General features: G+C 36.5%; 3 protein-coding genes across 3 annotated transcripts; all 3 read right to left on the bottom strand.

The window, feature by feature from the left end:
• Positions 1 to 584: 584 nt before the first annotated feature.
• Positions 585 to 5926, bottom strand: LOC141657011 (EH domain-containing protein 1-like). The gene is made up of 10 exons (XM_074464118.1): positions 5648 to 5926; positions 3472 to 3585; positions 3216 to 3318; positions 3066 to 3115; positions 2819 to 2947; positions 2468 to 2719; positions 2239 to 2318; positions 1585 to 1714; positions 1242 to 1385; positions 585 to 1117 (listed from the first exon to the last, which is right to left on the bottom strand). The coding sequence occupies exons 1-10, from the start codon at positions 5843 to 5845 to the stop codon at positions 935 to 937; spliced, it is 1383 nt and encodes a 460-aa protein (XP_074320219.1). The 5' UTR covers positions 5846 to 5926; the 3' UTR covers positions 585 to 934.
• A 13108-nt stretch (positions 5927 to 19034) lies between these two features.
• On the bottom strand, positions 19035 to 20612 carry LOC141655003 (putative disease resistance protein RGA1). The gene has a single exon (XM_074462107.1). It carries the CDS (start codon positions 20610 to 20612, stop codon positions 19035 to 19037), a length of 1578 nt encoding a protein of 525 aa, XP_074318208.1.
• A 68-nt stretch (positions 20613 to 20680) lies between these two features.
• Positions 20681 to 22182, bottom strand: LOC141657012 (putative disease resistance protein RXW24L). The gene is made up of 2 exons (XM_074464119.1): positions 21979 to 22182; positions 20681 to 21357 (listed from the first exon to the last, which is right to left on the bottom strand). The coding sequence occupies exons 1-2, from the start codon at positions 22004 to 22006 to the stop codon at positions 20681 to 20683; spliced, it is 705 nt and encodes a 234-aa protein (XP_074320220.1). The 5' UTR covers positions 22007 to 22182.
• Positions 22183 to 22722: the final 540 nt, after the last annotated feature.

Below are 22722 nucleotides of genomic sequence, written 5' to 3' on the forward strand. Positions count from 1 at the left end.
GCATATTTTATTCACTTAAAAGACATTCTGCACTTGACCAACCCATGGGGAAAATGGGTTCCACATTAATCACAAGGGTATTAAATTAACTGAATCACAAAAGATATCATCAACACATGTGCATTTATTACTCCTAAAACTGTTTCAAAAGCAAATGTAAACCACTTATAATGGAATGGAAGGCATAATACCGCAACGATTCAGAAAAGAGAATGGAAGGCATAATAAAAATAATACCGCAAAGATTCAGAAAAGAGCAAAGAGTGTACCTGTATCTTCCTGCAAATATAATTTAGGGAAAGTTGCATCTTGCACATAATGGCTGTGAGCTTATTGCAGAGCCTGCAGACACATCAAAAGATTATACTGGCCATTGATTTTCAAGAAGATACACCTTGCTCCCATCAGTTGCATTACACATTCGCCTGTGCAGCACATTGAACTGTATCATGGTCTGGCCACCTAAGTATTCATTTAAATGCATACTGCATGTTAAATTTTACAAGGCAGGGACGGGACTGAAGATTACGAATATCGTCCTTGGGTAATCGTTTCCTTTGCATAAAAGAGGAAGCACAAAACAATAAAATAAAAAAACCCACTGATCAATAAATATTTTCCATCAAAAATTGTGTATACCATTAATCCACACAAGCACCTTTATAACTTCATAACATTTGTAGGTGAAAAACAAACGACTGACTTTGTTAAATGATGTTAAGTTTTATCACATTATTAGATGAAAAACTTTGTACCAAAAAAAAAAACATTAGATGAAAACAGTTTTCAGTCATCTTCCTATTTCATCTATTTGTTAGTTCACAAAGACACTTTAGATTGTAACTTTGCTCTTGCTTTATTTCTTCCAAGTGTACTCCAATCCTCAAGCTACGAGGGGAAATGGCGCCTTGCAGATTCTTTCTTTCACACACATTTAATAGTTGCCTCCAAAATTCTTGAGAAGCTCGGGGATGTCTTTGCTTAGCATGTCATCAACAGTTTGGATCATTTTTGGTTTCAATTTCTCAAAATCGTCAATATTATAATCCATGAGAACCTCCCTGAAGCTCTCAACATCGGGAAAATCACCTGCTGGTAAGTGGAATTCTCTTTGTACCTGTACCAATAAGAAATTTGGTCAAAAACTATCCAGATGGTTGACAAGAATACATCAAGCACAATAACTAGAAAACAAACAATACAAAATCAAACTGAAGTAAGTATAGGGATTAGCACAAAACCTTTCTGAATTCAACATCCAAATTTTTAATAAGAGTTTCTTGGGCCTTGGCCTTGCCAATCAAAAGAGGCATCTCCTTCTTCAGATGACCAATAATGAGGGCATGGACTTTTGCTGCTCGAGCGCGCTTCACAAATTCATTAACCTGAGAAGAACAAACAATGTGAGACTTACTCTTTGCAAAAGCATACTTAGTATAAATGCAGCAAATTCCCAGTGACTACCATCTCTGCTACAAGCCTGCAAGTTTTAACTTAGAAACCATAAACATATCAGACTAAACAAACATGCACCAGCACTGTTGGTTGGTTCATTCTTAGTGAGTCATAAAACATTAAACTTACTCGTCGATTACAAGCATTCTTTGGGATGTCTTTAAGATCAGCTATGAGATCGTTCTGTTCTTTTATGAAAAGGTCCTGTCCCAATGGATTAGCAGCAGCAGTTTCATTTGGAGGCACGTCATTGAATGAGCTGCATATTAAAATACATTTCAGTCACCACCAACAACAATAATATAATAACCCAAATGCCTTAAGTTCACTCGTAATTGGCAGGACAAGGTTATCAGGTGTACAGTCTTACGACTATTTAACATGTGATGCTCGAACTCGGTACAAGGATCTGATATAGGTAGGGATTCGAGTGTCAGATCCTTGAAATCTCCAAATAAAGGACTTGGGGACACATTTTTGCAGGATCCAAACTACCATTATGTAATCACATGTTTCAACAGCACAAAGAGACTACTTCTGGATCACCCATAATGAAAAGTAGAATTGCTGTTACTTCACCATAATTAAAGCACAGCTAGTTTTGCGAGCCATTTTACTTTATTCCATCATAATCCAAATCAATGAACAATGAGGCTTTGTCTCCAGTAGAATAAGAAACATATGTTCAAGTCACTACACCTCATAAAAGAACCACCAAAAGCATAAGTTTCAGCAAAGTACACAAGGTTTTATGCTTAATAAGCTTAATTAAAAGAACCTTACCCGATATAAACCCGAGTAACCTCAGGAGTATTTAAAACCTTTCCTAATGACCACATTAAGGCGCCATAGACCCTCATCAACTGTTATATAAACGGGATTAGTAAGAAAAGAAAAGAGGAAAAGAAGGAAAGAGAACATAAACCGTAAGAATTAGCAAGTTGTCTATCTGAAGAGTTTATGGAGAAAGTATCATGTTTGAAAGCACTGCAGATTTGAGCATGTTAATTACCTGTTGAGTGTCCACCTGATCTGCCTTGTTTAAAATAACACGTATCTTATCATCATGACCTTGAAGAGATGAGATCACACGCTTGAATTCATCACTGATATCAAGTTTATAGGGATCAAAAAGAAGTAAGATAAGGTCACACTTGGAAGCAAACCAAGATGTCACCCCCGTAAAGTCATAACTTCTATCTGTCCGTTGCTTCTCTCCTGACAATACTCCAGGGGTATCAATGAGAGTCACATGCTCCAAGAGCTTCAAAACAGTAGAGGCAACAAGAAAACAAAGTTCACATCTAACTATTAATCTTGGAAGATCTAAAGCTCATTCAAGGTTTAAGTGCTGGCTACTAACCGGGTGTGGCATTTGGGCACACTCAAATTTTGATAAAAAGGCAGACCCAAATCCTGTAAGCCCGCTATATGGCATATCAGCTTGAACTGTAATTGTGTTTCCTGGAATACGTCTTTCATCTGGACCAGACTGTAGAGAAGAACCACAAATTAACCCAAAAAAATGATGCTTTTTATGCATATAAAAAGATACGTGAAACTTAAGCATGACAAGCTAAAGACTAAAAGGTAATACATTTCCTTGTTACCATAATAACAATGAATCTATCTGTCGTTGGCTCTGGCCCAACATGTGCTCCTATAACCAGTCAATGAGAATGATCAGATGATATGTTAAGGATATTTAAAGTTAACAATTGAAGTGGATGCAAGAACAGTTCAGGGGAGCATATAGCTACCTGGATAACTATTTCTCAGCAAGTGCTTAATGAATGTGGTTTTTCCTGTAGAGTACTGTCCGAGAAGCATGACCATTGGTTTTGCACCAAAATCACTGTCTGCCTGCCCAAGAGAATGAAACAGAAATAATCAGGTTAAATGATACAGACTTGACAGCAACATGCCAGTTTAAAATCGATCAGAACCTAGAAAGAGAGACATTAATAAGCAGCACAAACAAAAATAGAGAAAAAGCTGGATTTACAGACTCATTACCAGCAACGGCGATGCAAAATCATGGAAATTATAAGCTAACTCCAATGGCTTCAGTTTCTGATTGTACAAATCCTTCAACCCATCAAGTATGTATGTCATAGAGGATAACTGCGCCTGCAAAATGCAATCAGTGAACAAGATCAATATAGTAGATTCATAAGGACTTTGTAAACCACGCATTTTGAGTGTTGAATCAGTTGATTGTTACTTTTAATAACTGCAACCAGAAGCCGTGAAAAATTGTAAAACAGCAAGCAGCAATAAGCCAATAACTCAGACAATATGAAGAATAAGAAAGTGAATCAGAACAGTGTAATTTAACTGTCCCAAGTTTAATATAAGCCCATAAAAAGAAAGCTATCAGCATAACAAGTAGCTCTGAAGAACAATATGACACCGTCTAAGCATCCCAAGAGATGCAGGAATCATCATCAAGTTGTCTGTTCTCTCGCCAGGCACACACAAACACACACACACACACACATGGAAGTTAATTTGTATACAAGGAATGACAAACTGTTGTACCTTTCAAGCTTGACTATTAAATCAAATCAAATATGTTTATAGAATCATACGAAGTATTAGTTTTGTTATAGATTAAGGAAGCAGAGGTTATTAGGGACATCTACATTATGGTCCTCATATAAACACGAGTAGCTTGGAAATGGTTATCCAGTGAGGATGTTTCATCATCACTCTTTGCATTGTTTAGAGTTTAGAATATCAAATGTTACCTGAGAAACCAAGTCGAATCAGAGAACTAGGATGTAGGGCACTGAAAACCATACATCAAACAGTATATTTAATTTCTTTTTCATCTCTGATCACCGTATTACCCACATCATCATGATCTGTACTGTAAAATTACCACTTTTCACTCAGAAGAAACTAGCGATTAGTCAGCCTTTTAATCCTTTGGACCGCTTTCTATCTAGGGAAAATGGATCACTTTATTTCATTTTCCATTTTCCTCCCTTCCTTTCCCCCTCGAGTTCTTCCATCCAAACAAAGTCTAAATCAATCTGGCCTCATCTCCCACAAAAATTAATTTTCTACCTCAGCACAATTACTCTCCAAACTTCAATACAAGTACACATTTGAGAGGCAAAATCTCGCGAATATACCTTTGCATTACACGTTTTAGCAAGCTATGCAATATCTGCAGGCTCCTTATTATTGTTCTTTGTCGAACACCATTCATCCTCATGGCCCAAATACTTATAATCCTATGTTTCTACAGCTCTCCTCATACCTAGCTCAACACCTAACCACTTCCCACGTCCCATCTCTTAGACTCTTACGTTCCGGTTTTAGGATAACAAACTATGTCTATTCAGTCTACCTGTCCAAAAACTTATCTCTTACTCCACACTTTACGCCATTGATCTCCTTCTTCACAACACCTCACTCCATAATCTTCCCAACTCTACTTCAACACCAATAATAACCGAACCTAGCCTCCTCTTTACTACCCCAGGTAAAACTCCACTTTCCAAAAAATCTCAGTAATGTCTCATTTCATTAAAAAAAATCCATCACAGAATCACCTAATCGGTAAAGTAAGTCAACTCAGTTCCCAACAACTTCCTTGCCTTCTCCACAAATGACTTCCAAACTCCTAGGATCCACCTTTCCACTCTTTCCAATAGAACAATTATCCTTGCTTTTCTACATTATCACCTTATTCAGCTCACACTCGGAATTCCTAACCTTATCGGTGAGCCCTATATCAGACGGACTGACGTTTTAGATCAACTCAAATAATCATAAATTCCTCATTCAATTCTAGGTCAATAGATTGATCTCGCACGTAAAACCGACTAATAACTTTCTGCACAACCCTACATACTATACTTAATTACACTTTCAAACTCAAATAACAAAACAAAAATCGAAAAAATCCGTCATAACCCTAACCTGAACTGATTCATGTTACGATATTCACAACACACATACAATTACTACATACAAATATAATCAATGAATTCAACAACAGCAGCAGCAGCAAAAAATATACTCTCTCCGTCTCAATCATTTGTTTACCTTTGATTGAAATACTTCTCGCAATGAATATAAAAGGTAAACAAATGATTGAGGCGGAAAAGTAGAAATTAACTCCAATAGTACGCAACAAAAGCTCAAAAAAAGCCGAAAAACGGACGAGGAGAGACAGAACCTCGTCAGGGAGGTGAGGGAGAGTGTGAGTAGAGAAGAAGGAGACGCCACTGTTGTTGTTGCGGAGAAGCGGAGAGAGAAGGTAATTAAAGGTGCGACATTGATGGCGAGGACCGTTACTACGTACGATGGTGTTGTGTAGATTAGTGCTAAACGACGTCGTAAAGGATCTTCGAAACGCCATTGTTAGAAGCGACATTGTTGTTGGTTTAGTTTTCGTAAACAGAAAGACACGATTATAGGTGTTTCAAGTTTCAACTATTCGGGTTTGTAGTCCGGTTGTCTGTGTTTTATGGTAAGAGGGACTTACACAAGTACTCCATATATCGTTGATGGATTGTTACACAAGTTTTTGTAATTTAGATCCATTTTACTAGACATGATAAAATAAACCCTAATTTGGAAAAATTGAACGAAAATATTTGAATTAATAACCTGTCGAGCACTCGATATGAGTAACCTGAATAGTATCTGAAACCTAGTCAATTCAAATCGAATCGAAACTGAACATATTTCAAGAATAACCGAATGATACCCGAACCTGAATATACCTAAACCGATAAGAACCTAACTGATTGAGTCGAATTAGAAATCTTTAAAAACTCATAAACATACACTCATATTTTAGGTCTTTTTTCATTAATTCTTTATTTTTATTCATGATATTATGATTTACTACATTCAAAATGAAAAATATAAGGTACTTCCTCCATTCTCTTATGTATCCATTTTATTAAAATACTACACTCATATATTCAACAAATGGGTACATCATATAAGAACAGAGGAAGTACATATAAGCTAATTTTTGACAGTGAACTCAAGAAAACTATGATTCGAAACTTAACTGAATAGATATTAACCCGACTTGAACCGTACCCGACTCAAAATAACACAAATATTAAAGTGGCTAACCGAAATGAACCTGATCGAAATCGAATGGAAACCAAAATTAGGCTTAACCCAATTTCTATTGAACTGATTTAAACCCAATACAAAACCAAATTGAATAACCCGTTTGTTAGGTCTAGTTTTACTTGATATGATTAAAATCGTACACTTCTCAATTTTTTTTTTTTTTTTCAATATTCTTCCATGACTTTACAAAGATGAATTGAGTAAATATTGGATCAACAACACAAATTCAAATCGAGTTTAGATGAGTTTGAGAAATTGAATGCTTCATTTGATCTATCGAGTAAATATTAGTTTGAATTAGTCCAATTGTTTCCTTACTACATTACAAATGAAAAAAAATCTCTCTCTAAAAATCTAGTGAGAGCTTTTCTCTCTTTCGAGAGTTTTTGTTCTTCCCCAAACAGCCACCCTTCTTCTTCAATTGGGTGTTTGATTAACCCCAAAATTCTTCTGATATTCACACTTTATCCTTCTAATTTCCTTCAATTATCGAAAAAGTTATCATCTGTGGGTTTCTTTCAGCTATTACCTACTTCTTATGATTGCAAAACTCTACATTTAATTGGGTGTCGGAAACCCTATTTTTTCTGGAAAAGGGGAATTCCTACAGTCTCTCTTTTCTTTCAAATCTTTCCTCTCCTGGTTTCATCGTTTAATTTTTCATTCTCCTTTTTTCTGAAAAGTCTTGTCCTACCTATTCATTCTCCTAAGCTTCTTTTTAAGGTTTATTACAATGATTGTTGAGCAGTGTATTTAATTGGGGGTTTTTGGGGAATCATGCCTAGCTTCTGCTTTTTCTGAGTTTTATTCTTCAAATCTTTTGATATTCCTTCATCATTACACTGCTGGTCTTTTAATTGGAGTTTTATTTTTGGGTGGCTCGAGTTATCCATCACCCAATCAGTAATTAATTTGGGTTGTCAAGAAACGTTTTTATTTGATTTCCTGGGATTTTAGGGTTCTTCTATAAATTGGGATTATGGGTCTGTTTTCTCATTCATTCACTTCATCACCTCCTCAATCATCTTATCACAAAACACATATACAATCTCTTCTCTTACACTACTTGCAACAGCTTCAATCAAGCTCAATGGATTTTGAAAATCAATTTGGGCGTTTTGGTAATACTGATGATGAAATAAACGGTGATCATCAGAGGAATGATGTTCATCAAAACTTCTATAACCACCAGAACTATCATCAAAACCATCAAAATGCTTCTTTCCAACCAATGAACCCACTGCACATCAATCTCTGGCGCTTCCATAGGTCTGGGGGAGTGATGAATGTGGATCCTGCTCCTCTTGGGAAATCCAGGGACTTTTGGGGGAAGTGCTTTTTGGGATTCCTGGTCGACAATCGCCTTTTTGAAGCTGAAAAGGTCAATGACATTATTCGTAAGAAATGGAGAACAAAGGCTAGGGTTAAGGCTTATAAGATGGGAGAAATTTATATCCTTTTCTGTGAGGATGCTGAGGACAAAGAGGGGCTCCTGGAAAGGAGCATTGCTACTCATGACGGTGCTGTGATGGTCTTTGCTCGCTGGTATCCTGACACAGTTCCAAGGACTGTCAGGTTTCCTTATGCGGATGTCTGGGTCCGTGTCTACGGACTTCCGTTTGAATACTTAACAATGGATATAGCCAATTTGGCGGGTAAGTTGCTTAGTCAGAGTTTTTTTGTCGAACCTTTTGATGTAGTTCCTGATCATGACTATCTTAGGCTGAGGGTGGGTATTAAGTTAAATGAGCCACTTGTTCTCGGTTTTTTCCTCGCCATGGAAGCTGGTCATCTGCTATGGGTTCAATTTCGCTACGAGGAGATCTTCAAATACTGCATCAAATGTGGGAAAGGAGGTCACAAGGGAGTTCAATGCCGAGAGAGTATCACAACTATTGTGTCGAGTATAAATGGGATGCTGGATAGGACGAAGGAAAAGGGTTTTGTAGTCTTTCAATCTAACAGCAACCACACTATGTTCAATTTGGATTTAAGGGCTACTCCACCCACTACTAGGTTCATCAATTCTAAAGTTCGTCTTAGAAATGGCGTTGATAGGGGGTCTAGGCAGGGAAGGGAGTCACCTGAACGGGTAATAGAATTTGACCTGGGTATTACTCCAGGTGGTAGGGTCTTACCTGGGATGCTCTTTGCTGTAACAGCCCAGCCTTTTTCTGGGCCTGTTGTCTTCCAGGTAGGAGATGGGGGGATAGGGGCAAATGGTGGCTATGGTCAAAATTAGGAGCAGGCTCCGCCTCATTTGGGTGATGCCATTATGGTTGATGCCCATGATGGCATCCTACCCAATGAGGGTAATGAACCTGATTTAAATAATGTGCAGAATGGCTCTCAGGATGTGGACATGGGTACTGAGCAGCAACCTAATGGTCTTGAAAATGAGGCAGGTATCATGGGGGCAGATTTACCGAATAATGATGGGGGGGGTACCTGGTGCTGGGGGGTGGCTGGGAGATGAGGATTTTCATAGTGTTGGTGAGGACTTTGACCAACAAGGAGATGTGGCTATGGCTCATTTGGAGCAACTTCATCAAATGCAACAAAATGATCCATATCTCATTTATTCTGGGCAGGGTAACTTGAGTGGCGTTCTTGATAGAGATTTAAGAATTCAGGAGGAAATCCTTAATAGAGTTGAGGGAGATATTGATTGGGCTCGCATGGATGATGATCACCGGGGATTTAACCAGACTTTTGACCCTCCTCCTGGGGGGTTGCCTATTAGATATCATCAGTCTGATGGTACTGTGGTGCACTTTGATGCTGGAGTTCAAGCTGTTAATGGTGAAGGGGCTTTTCATGACGATTTGGTTTTGCAGGAGACCTCTGATGCTGTCAATCAGGTTGATCAGTTTCTGAATGAGGTTATTTATATCAATGATTCTGATTCAGGGACTGCTTCTCTTTTTCCTGAAGGCACCCCATCTCAGAGCTTGATCAATTGGGATACCCCTTCCCATGACTCTTCTGATTTTAGTCAAGCTATAAACTTGATTTCTGCTGATGATATTCACGCTGACACTGTTGCTGATGTGGTTCCACAAGCTCCTGAGCAAGTCAATACAGATGCAATCAATACTGATCTGGTTCTCACAGTGGGCTTTAGTGGGGTTGTGAAGGCTGAGGGTAATGTGGATATTCTGACTATGAACAAAACCGAGTGTGACCTCTCCTCTACTGCTATAACCAGAAAAGGTAAAGAATTGGACTTGGGTTTCTCATCTCTTCTTCCTCTTGAAGATTTCTTAAAGGGCGTTGAGGCTAATACTGGCCTCCTTTCTGATACTGGGAATGGTTCTGATGCTGGTCATATTGCTGCTACTACTGGTTCTGTTGGGGGCAGGTTCTTCACTACTCCAGCTGTTGGGAATAAAGCAATCTTGTTTGCTAACATTGAAATTCAGGGCTCTTCAGATGGATGTATGGGATTGGCTGATGTTTATTGCCACTCTGACATGGAGTCCAGCTTAAAGGAAGTGATTCGAATGGCCAAAAAACGGAAATGATGCACTGAGGTTACTGAGGGCTTGGTCAGCTCTGACTATGTCAGTTCCTTAGGTCGTGCTAAAGACTACCTGGGAACTTTGGCGAAGAAGGGATGCTGGAATGAAGGTATTACTGGGAAGCAAAGCCAGAATGTGCCTATTCAGGTAAAGACGGCTAGTTTTTGTATCAAGATTGCGGATGAAGATGAAGAAATGGGGGAGTCTGACTCCTCTGTGAACTTTGATGATGGCTTTGTGGAGGTTGGGCCTTCACAACCTCCTCTATCGCCATGAACGGACTAATCTGGAATTGTAGGGGACTTAATAATGCGCTCGCCCCTACGATTCCTAAACTACGAGCGCTAATTAGTAGTACTTATTATGATTTCCTTTTTCTAATCGAAACAAAGTGTAATGTAAATAGTGTTAGCCCTTTATTTCGCTCTTTTGGTTTTGTTGAGGCCACCGGTGTTGATGCTAATGGGGTTGCGGGTGGTCTTTGGGTTAGTTGGAGGAAGGAGGCTAGGATGAGCCTTATTGTGGCATGTAATAATTTTATGATCTTATCCGTCGAGAAATTAAATGGGCGTTTATGGTATCTTGTTTTGTTTTATGGTGCTTCTAAGTTTGAGTTAAGAGAAAGGGTTTTTGAGGGCTTAGAAGATTACTTGCAACAACTAAATCATCCATTTCTTATTGTTGGAGATTTCAACCAAGTGGAGTTTGGGAGTGATAAGCTTAGTACTCGGAATGACTATATACGCGGGGCTTGCTCCTTTAATAATTGGAAATTGCGGAATGAGCTTTTAGATATACCCTTTAAGGGGCCTAGGTTTACTTGGTGTAATAATAGAAAAGGTGTACATAGGGTTTATGAGCGCCTTGATAAGGCTCTTGGGTCTAAGGAATGGTTTACTTTTTTTTCTGACACGGGTATTAAACATTATCCGATTCAGATTTCTGATCATGCACCTATTGAAATTGATCTAAACCTTACCACGATCAAGGGAAAGAAACCTTATAAGTTAGATGCTTGGGTTTTGGATTACTCAGAGTGTATACAGATTATAAGGAGGGTCTGGAATTTTAATGATGTTGGCTCTCCTACTTTCCGAGTAGCTAGGAAACTTGCGAGGGTACGTCATCATGTAAAAATGTGGGCACTTGACAAGCGTAATTGCTTGTCCGGAAAGTGGGACGATTTTGATAAGAAGCTGGAGCATGGTATTGAGTTAGCTACTTCGGGGGAGGGCGAAGCGGCATATGAGCTTGTTAATGCGGAGGTGCGTGAGTTTGCAAAAGCGGCTGCTATCTATTGGAAACAACGGGCAAAGATGAAATGGATGGTTGATGGTGATACTTGTACAAAGTATTTCTTCAACTGGGTCAAGGGCCGTGCGGGACGAAACTATATCCTGGGCATTAAAAGGAGTGATGGCTCTTGGACCTACAAGTCTGATGAGGTTAGCGACTGCTTTCAAGAAACTTTTGTAAATCTTTACACCCTACCTCAACAAACTCATCTTTCCCAACATGATCAAGATTTTAATCCAGCCTCCTTCTCACATGTCCTTATGAACCTTCATTGGAGGGTTTCGAATGATGATATGGACTCTCTGGGCAAGCCCTTCACTGCAAAGGAAGTCCGACGAGCCGTGTTTCAGATGGGACCGATGAAATCACCAGGGCCCGATGGTATTCCGGCCATTTTTTATCAAAGATGTTGGCACCTTGTGAAGAATGATTGCACAAAGGCTATCCTCTCCACCCTAAATTCAGGGATGGTCTTGCGAGAAATGAATAAGACTTTCAATTGCTTGTTGGCAACGGCTCTTGACACAATTGATATGTCATGTAGGGACATCTCCAATTTATTACAGTACAGTGAATCCATTTGTAACTGTTGGTACGGCTAATTTTTTCCAAATGATAATTTTTTCGAAAAATCTTACTTTAAATGGACACTATCCGCAAATTTAATTAAAATTTCTCATTTTATTCTTCTTAGTTATCTATACAAATATACTACAATTTTCTCTAAATTACATATCACTTGTCATTTCTCATTTGTAATATCATCAGTTCTCAACTAATCAAACGAAAACCAATATGTAAGTAGTAATAAGTATTACATGGTAAATCATCAATTTGTATGGCAAATTACAAATCTGTACCACATATAATTAAAAAAAATGGTCAATTGATAAAAACAACCCTTATATATCAAAACTTCAAAATTACACCCCTTTATGTTTTTCTTACAGAAGTACACCCATAAATTACCATTTCCTTAAAATTTGATACCCGTTTACTTATCCGACTAAACAAATTATAAACTGACCGTTTTGCTCCTGACTTATATACACCCCATCGGCCTATCATTTACCCCTTTCATTTTACATTTTCATTTCTCACGGTATCCAAACTAAACAAGGTTAAATCCCTGAATTTTCCCCTAAATTAATTCAATTTCTTTCATCTCAAATCAACCACAATCATCTTAAATCAACAATAAGGAGCTCTGATTGTGCACAATCTCTATTTTTTACGGAATAAATTAAAGTATTTTTCTCTCTCCTTAATTGCATCATGCTCTCATATCTCCCTCTGAAAATTTGAATGATACTTTACTAATTGCATAGTTTGAAAATTAAATGGTATCCTCAAATGAATGGCTGAAGTTGAGAGAAAAAAATTCACACTGAAAATGAAGAACAATGAGAGAAGGATGAATGTGTGAAAATAGAAATAAATGAGTGAATATATATAATAGGAAATATGTTAGTGATTTAAATAAAGGGTATAACAGGAAACTTATGCTAAAATTTTAAAAAATCTTACATTAATCAATCGGAAAATTCTTTCGTTGCTGCCGGACTAAGAATGGGTATCAAATTTTTAGAAAATGGTAGTTTATGAGTGTAATTTTGTAAAAAAAAAACACAAAGGGGTGTAATTTTGAAGTTTTGGTACATAAAGGGGTGTTTGATTAACATACCCTCATAAAGAATAAAAATAAGATAAACAAAAGACTGGGACAAAGGGAGACAAAGGGAGTACATAATACGTATACGTGAAAAAGATTCAACAACAACAACATCAGAGCCTTAATCCCAAAATGATTTGGGGTCGGCTGACATGAATCATCCTTTAGAACCATCCATAGGTGAACGCACACCTCAAAAGCGAATAGAAAAGGGAAAATGAAAAACAAAAAGGGGGAGCGAAAATATAATGGAAAGTCAAGGTAAAGCTTACAGGTTTTAAAATCGAATTTCAGCTTTCTTTTATAAAAACTTAAAATTTAAATCGAGAGGGAAGATTAAAACGATTTTGAAAACCGAAATAGAATTAAGGATCCGAAATGCCTTAAAAGTGAACCAAGTAAAATATATAAGAAAGTGGTCGGTAGAAAAATGTAATAAAGGAGAGAAGAACAAATAATTTTTTTTTAAAATTAAATAAAAACACTAAATATGTCAAAAAATATAAAATACTAGAAATCAACATGTATCCTTTCCCTCCATTGTGCCCTCTCCGTCACCATACTCTCCTCAAGTCCCAGAAATCTCATATCGTGCTCTATCACTCTCAACCATGTCTGTCTCGGTCTTCCTCTACCTCTAGGGGCCTTTTCTGTTCTCCAAGTCTCCGGCCTCCTAACTGGTGCGTCCATAGGTCTCCTTCTCACATGGCCAAACCATCTTAATCGGTTTTCCATCATCTTGTCCTCTATTGGCGCCACTTTTACCTGAAAAAGATTAACTCAAAAAAAATTACACTGTTATAAAGAAGGAAGGACTCTTAAGAGCATGTTTGGCCTCGATTCTCAAAAATGAGTTTTTGTTTTTCAAGCTTAATTTTTCAAAAGTGTTTTTTCAAAAGCAGAAACAAACAACAAATAGCTGCTTTTATTTCTATGGGCAAAAATATGGATTTTTAGCTTTTGAGAATTTTTGTTGAACTTTTAGAAAACTATGCGTTTGGTCAAAAAGTATTTTTGAGTCCAAAAACATTTTTACAAACTAGGTCAAACAGACACTAAATAGAGTACTTGAAGTTCATATAATTCCAATTGATTTGTGTCTAGATAAGAGAAACTTGTAAGTGTAGCGCCAAAAAAAAAAAAATCACAATTACAAAGCAAAAATTAAGCCATACAATTAGATGGAAGATGGAAATCTACGCAAGCAACGCAACAATCTCAAATTGCACGTAGAAAAGAAAAGAAACATTGAACTCAGACTTTGCTTCTTTTTAATTTCATGTATGTAACAAGTGTATATATAAGGGTTTTTTGTCAGGGAATACCTAACATTTAACCTCTTTGACACCATGATACCTTACTTTTTTTTACAGCAACTCTCCTATAAGACCGTCCTATAGCATAGGACTGGCCTAAAAGGAGAGAAGCCCAAAGATAATATTTAATATAATATTTATTTTAATTTTAGTTTAACAACACGACATTTTATGATAAAAACTAACCTATTTAAATATACAAGTTATTAATATAAAATTTTAATTTATCAAAATAAAATGTTTTTTTTACAAGTATATTAACTTAATTTTTGCGAGTTTTGGTTATTTGATTGAAAAAGGGACTTATAAGTTAATTATTTGGGCTTTTGGGTTATGGGTTGGTCTTATATTATAAGACAGTCTTATAAAACAATTTTTTGTGCTTTTTTTATATTTGCCCAACGGTACCTAAAATTTTATGTTGACTTGTCGAGAGATACCAAATGCTAATTGTCGTTTAAAGTCATATTTCTATCAAAACTAACGGAAACATAATTAGGACCTTACTTTTTCTCTCTAATCATTTACTTACAAATAATTTTTCATTAAATTAACCCCTTCTTCATTTCCCCACCAATCCTAATTAGGCACCCTTCTTCATTTTCCCCAACCAATCCAAATTTCCTCCACCATAGAATAATTCAATAAGAGGAAAAAAATTTACCTAACAAGCACAATACTCATAATATATAGGGTTTTAAGAAGAGATAAGTAATGGATATTGCTTTTGAATGGAGTTTCGAATGAAATGCAAGATAAAGATAAAGAATATGGAGATTTTGAGGAAGAAGAAAGGAAGAGGAGTGAGTTAATTAGTGATTAACAATGCTATTATAAGATTTTAATCCCCCCTACTACTAAGAGAATAAAAATTCTCTTAGTTTTCCCTCCAAAATGCATTTATCTAACTAAGGAAACAAGTAAAACTTTCTTCATTAAACTATTATCTTTTCATTAAAATATAATTTTATAATTAACTACTCCCTCCTATCCATCCTTTTTTTCCCTTTTGAAGTGGGCACGGAGATTAAGGGTGGGAAGTATAATATTGATAAATATATGAGTGGGGTTTGGTAATTGGAGAGAAGTATGAATAATTATGATTAAATATTAATAAAGGAGATGGGTGAGGTTTGGTTATTGGAGAGAGGTAGAAATAATTAGAATTAAATATTAATAAAGTATATAGTGGGGTTTGATGAGTGGAAAGAGGTAAGAGTATAATATTAATAAAAACTTTCTCAAAAAGGGAAGGGGAAGAAAACCTGAATAATCCGTTTTAGGAAATAGAGAAGAAAAGAGTGGATAGGAGGGAGTATAATTTTTTGGTTAAATTCAAAATTATAATTTTGTTCAATAAAATAAAATAAAATTGGTGTTAAACTATAAAATATAATTTGGTAATTTTCATTAATGCAACAATTATAACTTTAGAGAATTTGACACATTCTTACTATTAGTTTCGTGAGGAAAAAAATCATTAAAATAATTGGAGAAAATTTATAAAATGATTCTTAGTTTTATGGTAAAATAAAAATATTTTCATAAAAATACACATTTCATAACTTTACAATTCTCTTTGATTAGTTTTCCATTGCAATTTTTTTTGTTTCATATCAAACTACAATGGAGTGAAAAATCCCCCTTATAATAAAAGAATAAGAAAACTGAAAATTTTCCCGCCTAAATGCTTTTAGCTAGAAATTGGGCCTAACTTTATCTTTGATATGTATTGGACCTAATATATGGCCTTTATGTGTATCTTATCAAACACCGCAACTTTTATAGTTGGACCCAATTTATTTTATTCATTATTATCTCATTAGCCCAATATACGTATCTTAAATGTCGTAAATTTTATATTTAAATATGCAGATTTTACTCATGTTATTAAAATCAGTGTGTGTTTTTCACTTTTTTATTTGTTAAATTTTTTACTCCGTTTAAATTGTTACCCCGTATATTGTAACAAAAATTACAAAAATAGTTATATGCTTCAAATGCATAAAAATAAGTATAAGTTTTTGTAATTAAACTAACAATGTTATTTTTTTAATCATAAAAATGTAGAATTCATTCTATTTTAATTCTTAGTATTTTTACACATTAACAATTGTAGATAATTAAAAATAAAATTCAAAGTTCATTTATATATTATTATTATTACTTCTAATTGTTAAGTTCTCTACACATGACAATCTGTTTTTGGGGGTCTGGTTAATCATTCTGTTTAATCATTCTGTTTTTGGGGGACTTATGTAAACAAACACCCTGACCATTTGTTTACTTGACCATTTTTTGAGGGTCTGGTTAATCATTCTGTTTTTGGGACTTATGTAATGTAAATTGACCATTTTTTTTGCGAGTTCACCTGCACAAAAATGCGGCCAGTTTCTCCTTTCCTTAATCTTTATGCCAAAAACAATGATTATTACATTATCCGTCTCAATCATTTAATTACTTTAATTAGAATAACCCTCACAAAAAATAGTAAACTGATTGGGACGGAAGAAATAAATAACTTAAATGGAGGAAGTACATCACAATCCTGCAACAGTAGCCGAGTAGCCATTAGCCCATAACTAATGACAAAAGCTACTAATGTAATGTTAAATCCTTTGAATACGTTAACAAAAGCTATAAATCAAAAGGGACAATCAAACAAATCTCAACTTTATCGTCTGTACATACATGAGCTTATAAATTCATCCTCGAACAAGTGTTGCTTCAGCAAACACAGGGTATTGAAAATCTTAAAAACCCACAACTTCCCGATTTTAAAAGAATTATTATTGCCAAGATAATTGATCCTGCCGTGGGTGCCTCTACATGAGCTTCGGCAGGAAAGTCGGCTTTAGAACAAGCCACTATCGTCTGTACTAGCCAAGTTAATTTATTGTTTTACAAGATACTAATGAGCAAGAGATGTGACTTTGACTATTCGTATAACCTAACTAAAATATATTTTTTGACAAAGTTATACAGAGTAAAACTTAGAGCATCTCAATATCTCCATTAAGAAAATGAAATGTACTTATATTTGGACAGACTATCTGCTGATGAAGACACAACTATATAAACCATGTATTGCATTAGGGCGAAACACAGAACTATAATTCATCTTTGAAAGCATTGGGTTCTTCAAGCTGCTAAAAAAAAAGTGACAGTAGATGCCCAAGCATTGTTGATATATATACTGCTTCATTTAGGAACTGCAGCAAGTAATACAAAGTGACAGTTGAAATGCAATAGCTCTACTACATATGTATGAGCTTACAGCCTCCGGTTGTGTAAGAAGCGACAGTGCAAGAAACATGGACATGCATCCGTGTGTGTTGGATACTTCTAACCTGATCTGAGCTACATAGGCTTAGTATAAAAAAAAAAAGGACATGGAAAACACGTCGATCTGATTCCATGACCAATCAAATATTCCATGACATAACATAATATTTTATATAGCAATATTTAATAAAAAATTATGAGAAAACTGAATTCAAAGCTTCTATTTATCAGCACCTGGTTCACCAAAGTATCAGAAACAAGTAACTGCCCACATGACATAACAATCACAAGAAGGCTGGCAAACAGAGAAAGGAAACAAGTTATGGATACCAATTTTATTAATTTTATTGAATGGCTACGCAGGCTTAGATTCGTGTTAATGGCGCACCTTTTTTTATTCCCACCAGTGAGTGAAGGAGATGTGAGGGATGTGTCGAATATTGGGCCACTCCTTGCCGCTTGGTTCTTGACATGCTTCTCTTAGTTGTGGACAGTCTAGGATCTCAAGTTTCTGAAGGGAAATGATATTTTGGATTGCGCCTAGTGATTTGAGGTTGGAGCAATCAATGAACATCAGGGAATGAAGTGATGACAAGCAGCTTATCCACTCCGGTAGTCCTTTCAACGATTTACAATGACTAATGTCGAGGTCTTGAAGGGCAGTTAGGTGCTTCATCCCTCTAGGCAGCATTTGCAGAGTGCTAAGAGACTCTAACTTGAGGAAACGGAGATTGCGACTTAGGGATCTCCAAGGCATGTCATCTTCAAATTCCTCGTCCACTACAGGTATATCATCTAGTGATAGCGACTCCAAAGCAGTGAGATGTTCCAACACCCCTGAAACACTAGTCAGCCTTCTGCACCTACTAATCTCAAGTTTCTGTAAGGAAGAAGAGCTCTTGAACACCTCCTCGAATTCCGATAACCTCTTCAATTCATCATTGTCTCGTATCACGATATCAGTAAGACATCTAGCAGGCAGAGTAGTGAGATAACCCACACTGTCTACTTCCACATTTAATTTGAGATCTAAGTTTGCAGGTCCTTCACTTGGTAATATTCGTAACAACTTGTTGCTGAGCACTACCTCTAGTGATTCTAGGCTCGGACAAGGAGGATGAGATGTCAACTTGGGGCATAATTCGATACACACTCTTGAGAGACGAGGAAATGGTGGTCGCCAATGTGGCATGCAGCAGCTGCTATCTTCTTCAGAGACCCCTCCCCGCCATCCTTTCCAAACGCCAAAGACTGAGAAACTCAAGGGATGGGAAAAAGGGTAAATCCTTTGACCCAGAACCACCGCGGCCAATTGCATTGGTCTCCATGTGCTCCAAATTATTCAACATGGCAAGAGACAAGGATTTGAGATGCTTCAAATTACTCAACAATGGGATTCCGTGCAACCTTTGACAACCGCGAAGTTGGATGTGCTCTTCCCCATCTTGGAATTTCAGTGCCTTTATATCCATCTAATCTGAACAGCATGAGATTTCGATTTGGCTGCAGCTTCTCCAGCAGAGCCTCGTTATTGATTATACCAGCTCTACATGGAAAATTTATCTCTATGACCTTCAGATTCTTAATGTGCTCCAAATAACCGCCTTCCCATTTATTTTCCATCTCACTTACAAGGTTTCTGTCGATCTCAATTTCAAGCTGACCCCTTAAATTGACAAGTAATTTTAAGTCTTTCAACTGTCCTCCAATTTGCTTCCCTTTAGAACTCGCTTTACCAACTTTAAACTCAGTTAGGTCTCGTAGATTAGTTAACTGGCCTATGCCCAAAGGCATGCAAGTCAATCCTGAACAAGAACTTATATCCAAGAGCCTAAGATTTACTAATTTGCAAAAATCTTTCGGCCACTCGTTAAAACTATGACAGCCTAGCAAAATCAAACTCTCTAAATTATACAATCTTGTAATTGAATTTGGGAGTGTCTTGAGATTCTCATTATGAGAGAGATTTAGATATCTTAAATGTAGTAATTCACCAATTGACTCTGGCAAATTTACAGCATTTGGCACAAATAAGCGTAGTGATCTAAGGCAACGCCAATTGGCTACTAGAGTTTTCACCACGTCGGAGGGGATCTTTGTATTCATATAGCATGTACGTATATTTCCTTCACTGAATGAGCTTTTGGTCCATTCTTCCCCATCAAGAAATAAATGGCGAATTTTTTTGCTTAAGTTGCTTGACTGACTATTTGCCACAATAATGCCGTCCGCTGCAACTTCTTGAGCAAGATCGTGCATTAAATCATGCATTTTAAATGATATGGTACCACCTAAGTCATCTCTTTTCACATCTTGAAAAAAACATCGTTTTAGTAAGATTAGAAAGTAATCCTCACTATCACCAATGTATCCTTGCGCCATCCAAAGACTAATCATCTCTTGTTTGTTCATTTCAAAATCCTTGGGGAATAAAGCACAATACCTAAAACAATTTTTCATAGAAGGTTCGAGGTTGTTGTAACTGAGCTTTAAGATAGACATAATGGGATTCTTGGTTGTTTCAATGTGAGGTATTCGATTCTTTTCAAATGATTCCCATCTCTGTCTTTGACCATATAAAAGTGTTCCTAGAACTTTTATAGCAAGGGGAACATTGGAGCATTTTTTAACAATTTTTTGGCCGATCCTAGTCAATTCAGATTCGTTTGCTTCATCTGATTCTCGTTCGAATGCCGTCAGCATAAACAAACGCCACGAGTTCTCATCAGACAAACCTTTTAACATATACTTTTTAGAGTGAGTGACTCTTCCTAATACCACTTCAGCTGTTTTCTCCGAACGGGTAGTAATGACAACTCTACTTCCCGTTCCACCAATTGTGAAGTATTTACTCAGCTTACTCCACTCATTGGGATCTTCAGTCCATACATCATCTAATACAAGCAAATAAACCTTATTTTTCAATTTTTCTTGAAGTTTAATTTGCATGGACTGCATAGTAGAGACATCACTAGGCTTTTTATTTGTTGCTGATTCTATAATACTACTTAATATTGCTTGGACATCTAATCCTTTTCCATCTTGGTCAGAGACACATGCCCATAACTTCTTCTCGAACCTAGTTCCGACCCTATCATGATTATACACAAGTTGAGCAAGAGCGATTTCCCCAACCCTCCTATTTCCACAACAACAACAAACCCAACATTTTCCTCAACATTAGGATCAAGCAACATGTCTACAACCGCTTTCACATCATCCTCCCTTCCAATAATATTCTCATGGCTTTCATCTAAAAAAGAACAAGTGTCCTCTTTTCTTCTCAAAGTAGGCTCATGGTCAACCTTAAACTCATATCTAGCATGATCCTTAGCTATAGCATCCAACTTTTGCTGGATGCTCTTAACCTCTTGAGAAGTATTGTAATTAAGAAGAATACGATTCTTAGAAGAAAAGAAACGACTCACCTTATCTAAGACCTTCTTAGAGAATTTCGCACGAGCATTGAGTTCCCTCTGCTTAGAGATGGTGATAACCTCATCAAAGAGATCATCAGCTTCATAAAGAACTTCCTGGAGTTCCTCTATCCAACCCTGTTCTCCATGGGAGAGCTCGGGTTTCATATCTGCATCGAGGAGCATGTTCTTGATGAATGACACGGACTTGTTCAGTTTTCCGAGATCTGATTCCCAGTCTTTCATGTCTTTGAGGACCGGAGACTGTAATAGTTGAAAGACCTTTTCTACAATAGTAATCAGTGTTCCTAAATCAGCCATGATTTTGTAGAGTAGGTAGAAAAAAACAGGAAATGAGTAACAGGATGAAAAAGGGATTAAAATGAGATAATAATAAAACATAGAACTACTGATCATTTATAAAACGAGTTGCTTCAAGCTACGCCATCACTCCAATTGACTGTTAAATAATAATCAAACATACAACTACTGATTATTTATTAATAAAAAGAACCGCGCATTAGTTGAAGAAGCGTGTGACTAGCAGCTGCCACTGCATTTCCAAGAAAGTGATGTCCTACTGGCTAAGGTTCATTTTCCGACTAAATTAATTTGGAATAAGTTATCGAGGAAAAGGGGACAATAAAATTGGAATGGAGGGAATACCATTTTACGACTTCAAATACAGTTTACTTTCAAGTTCAATTGTGAAATGGGTCTCAAAGTAACTAACTAAATTAAAAGCATTCCATGATCATTCAGCATTGTTCATTAAATTAACTAATCAGATTAAATTAAAGTAATAGGAGTAACAATGAGAAACAGTTGTAATGAAGTATTCGGTAACAATTACTAGTAATGAATACTCTGTATATGTTATAATTCAAAAAGAATGAAGGAGTTTTCACCATTGATCCATACAGGAACATGAGCCATCAATGATTAAAGCGGTTGCGATCTCTCGCAATTATTTCCATAACACAGCATCATCCTTCAAATTAAACTGACCACTCTGCGAATACGCAGCTATAACTGCATTCCATAACACAGCATCGTCCTTGACAGGAATTTCATCAAACAGTTTACGCGCATCCTTCAAATTACCCACGAGATGCATACAGCATACCCAGTAATCAATGCCGTAAAAGACACTGGATCTCTAAGAGGAATTTCATCGAACACTGACCGTGCACTTCCCCAAATCCCCATTCCGACGCCAGTTTTGACGACATTGGTGTGGATTTGTGAGAGGAGAGTTAAAGAGGGTTGAATATGAAGAAGATTGTACGGAGGATTTGAATTTGGCGGGAAATACTACCATTGATTCCGAGTAATATGTCAGACAACGAATAGAGGAACTTGATAAGATATTTTATCAAGATAATTGTAACTTCGGTGAGACTGATTTAAGAGAAAGTTGTAATTGTTTCCCTTAGTTTGGTCAATTTACATTCCGTTAAGATTGGATTGTACTAGTAATTAGTCTCGTGTAAGACAGTCTTACATTCAATAAACTTGTAAAAGACCATCTTACACGAGTATTTGTGATGTAATATGACTTAATTTTTATTATGAATCTAATCTAATATTATCATTACATCATTTTATGTAGGTTTAGTATTATGCAAATAGATAATACTCCGTATTACATA

Source organism: Silene latifolia, chromosome 5 (genome assembly GCF_048544455.1).
Source record: "Silene latifolia isolate original U9 population chromosome 5, ASM4854445v1, whole genome shotgun sequence".
Lineage (NCBI taxonomy): Eukaryota > Viridiplantae > Streptophyta > Magnoliopsida > Caryophyllales > Caryophyllaceae > Silene > Silene latifolia.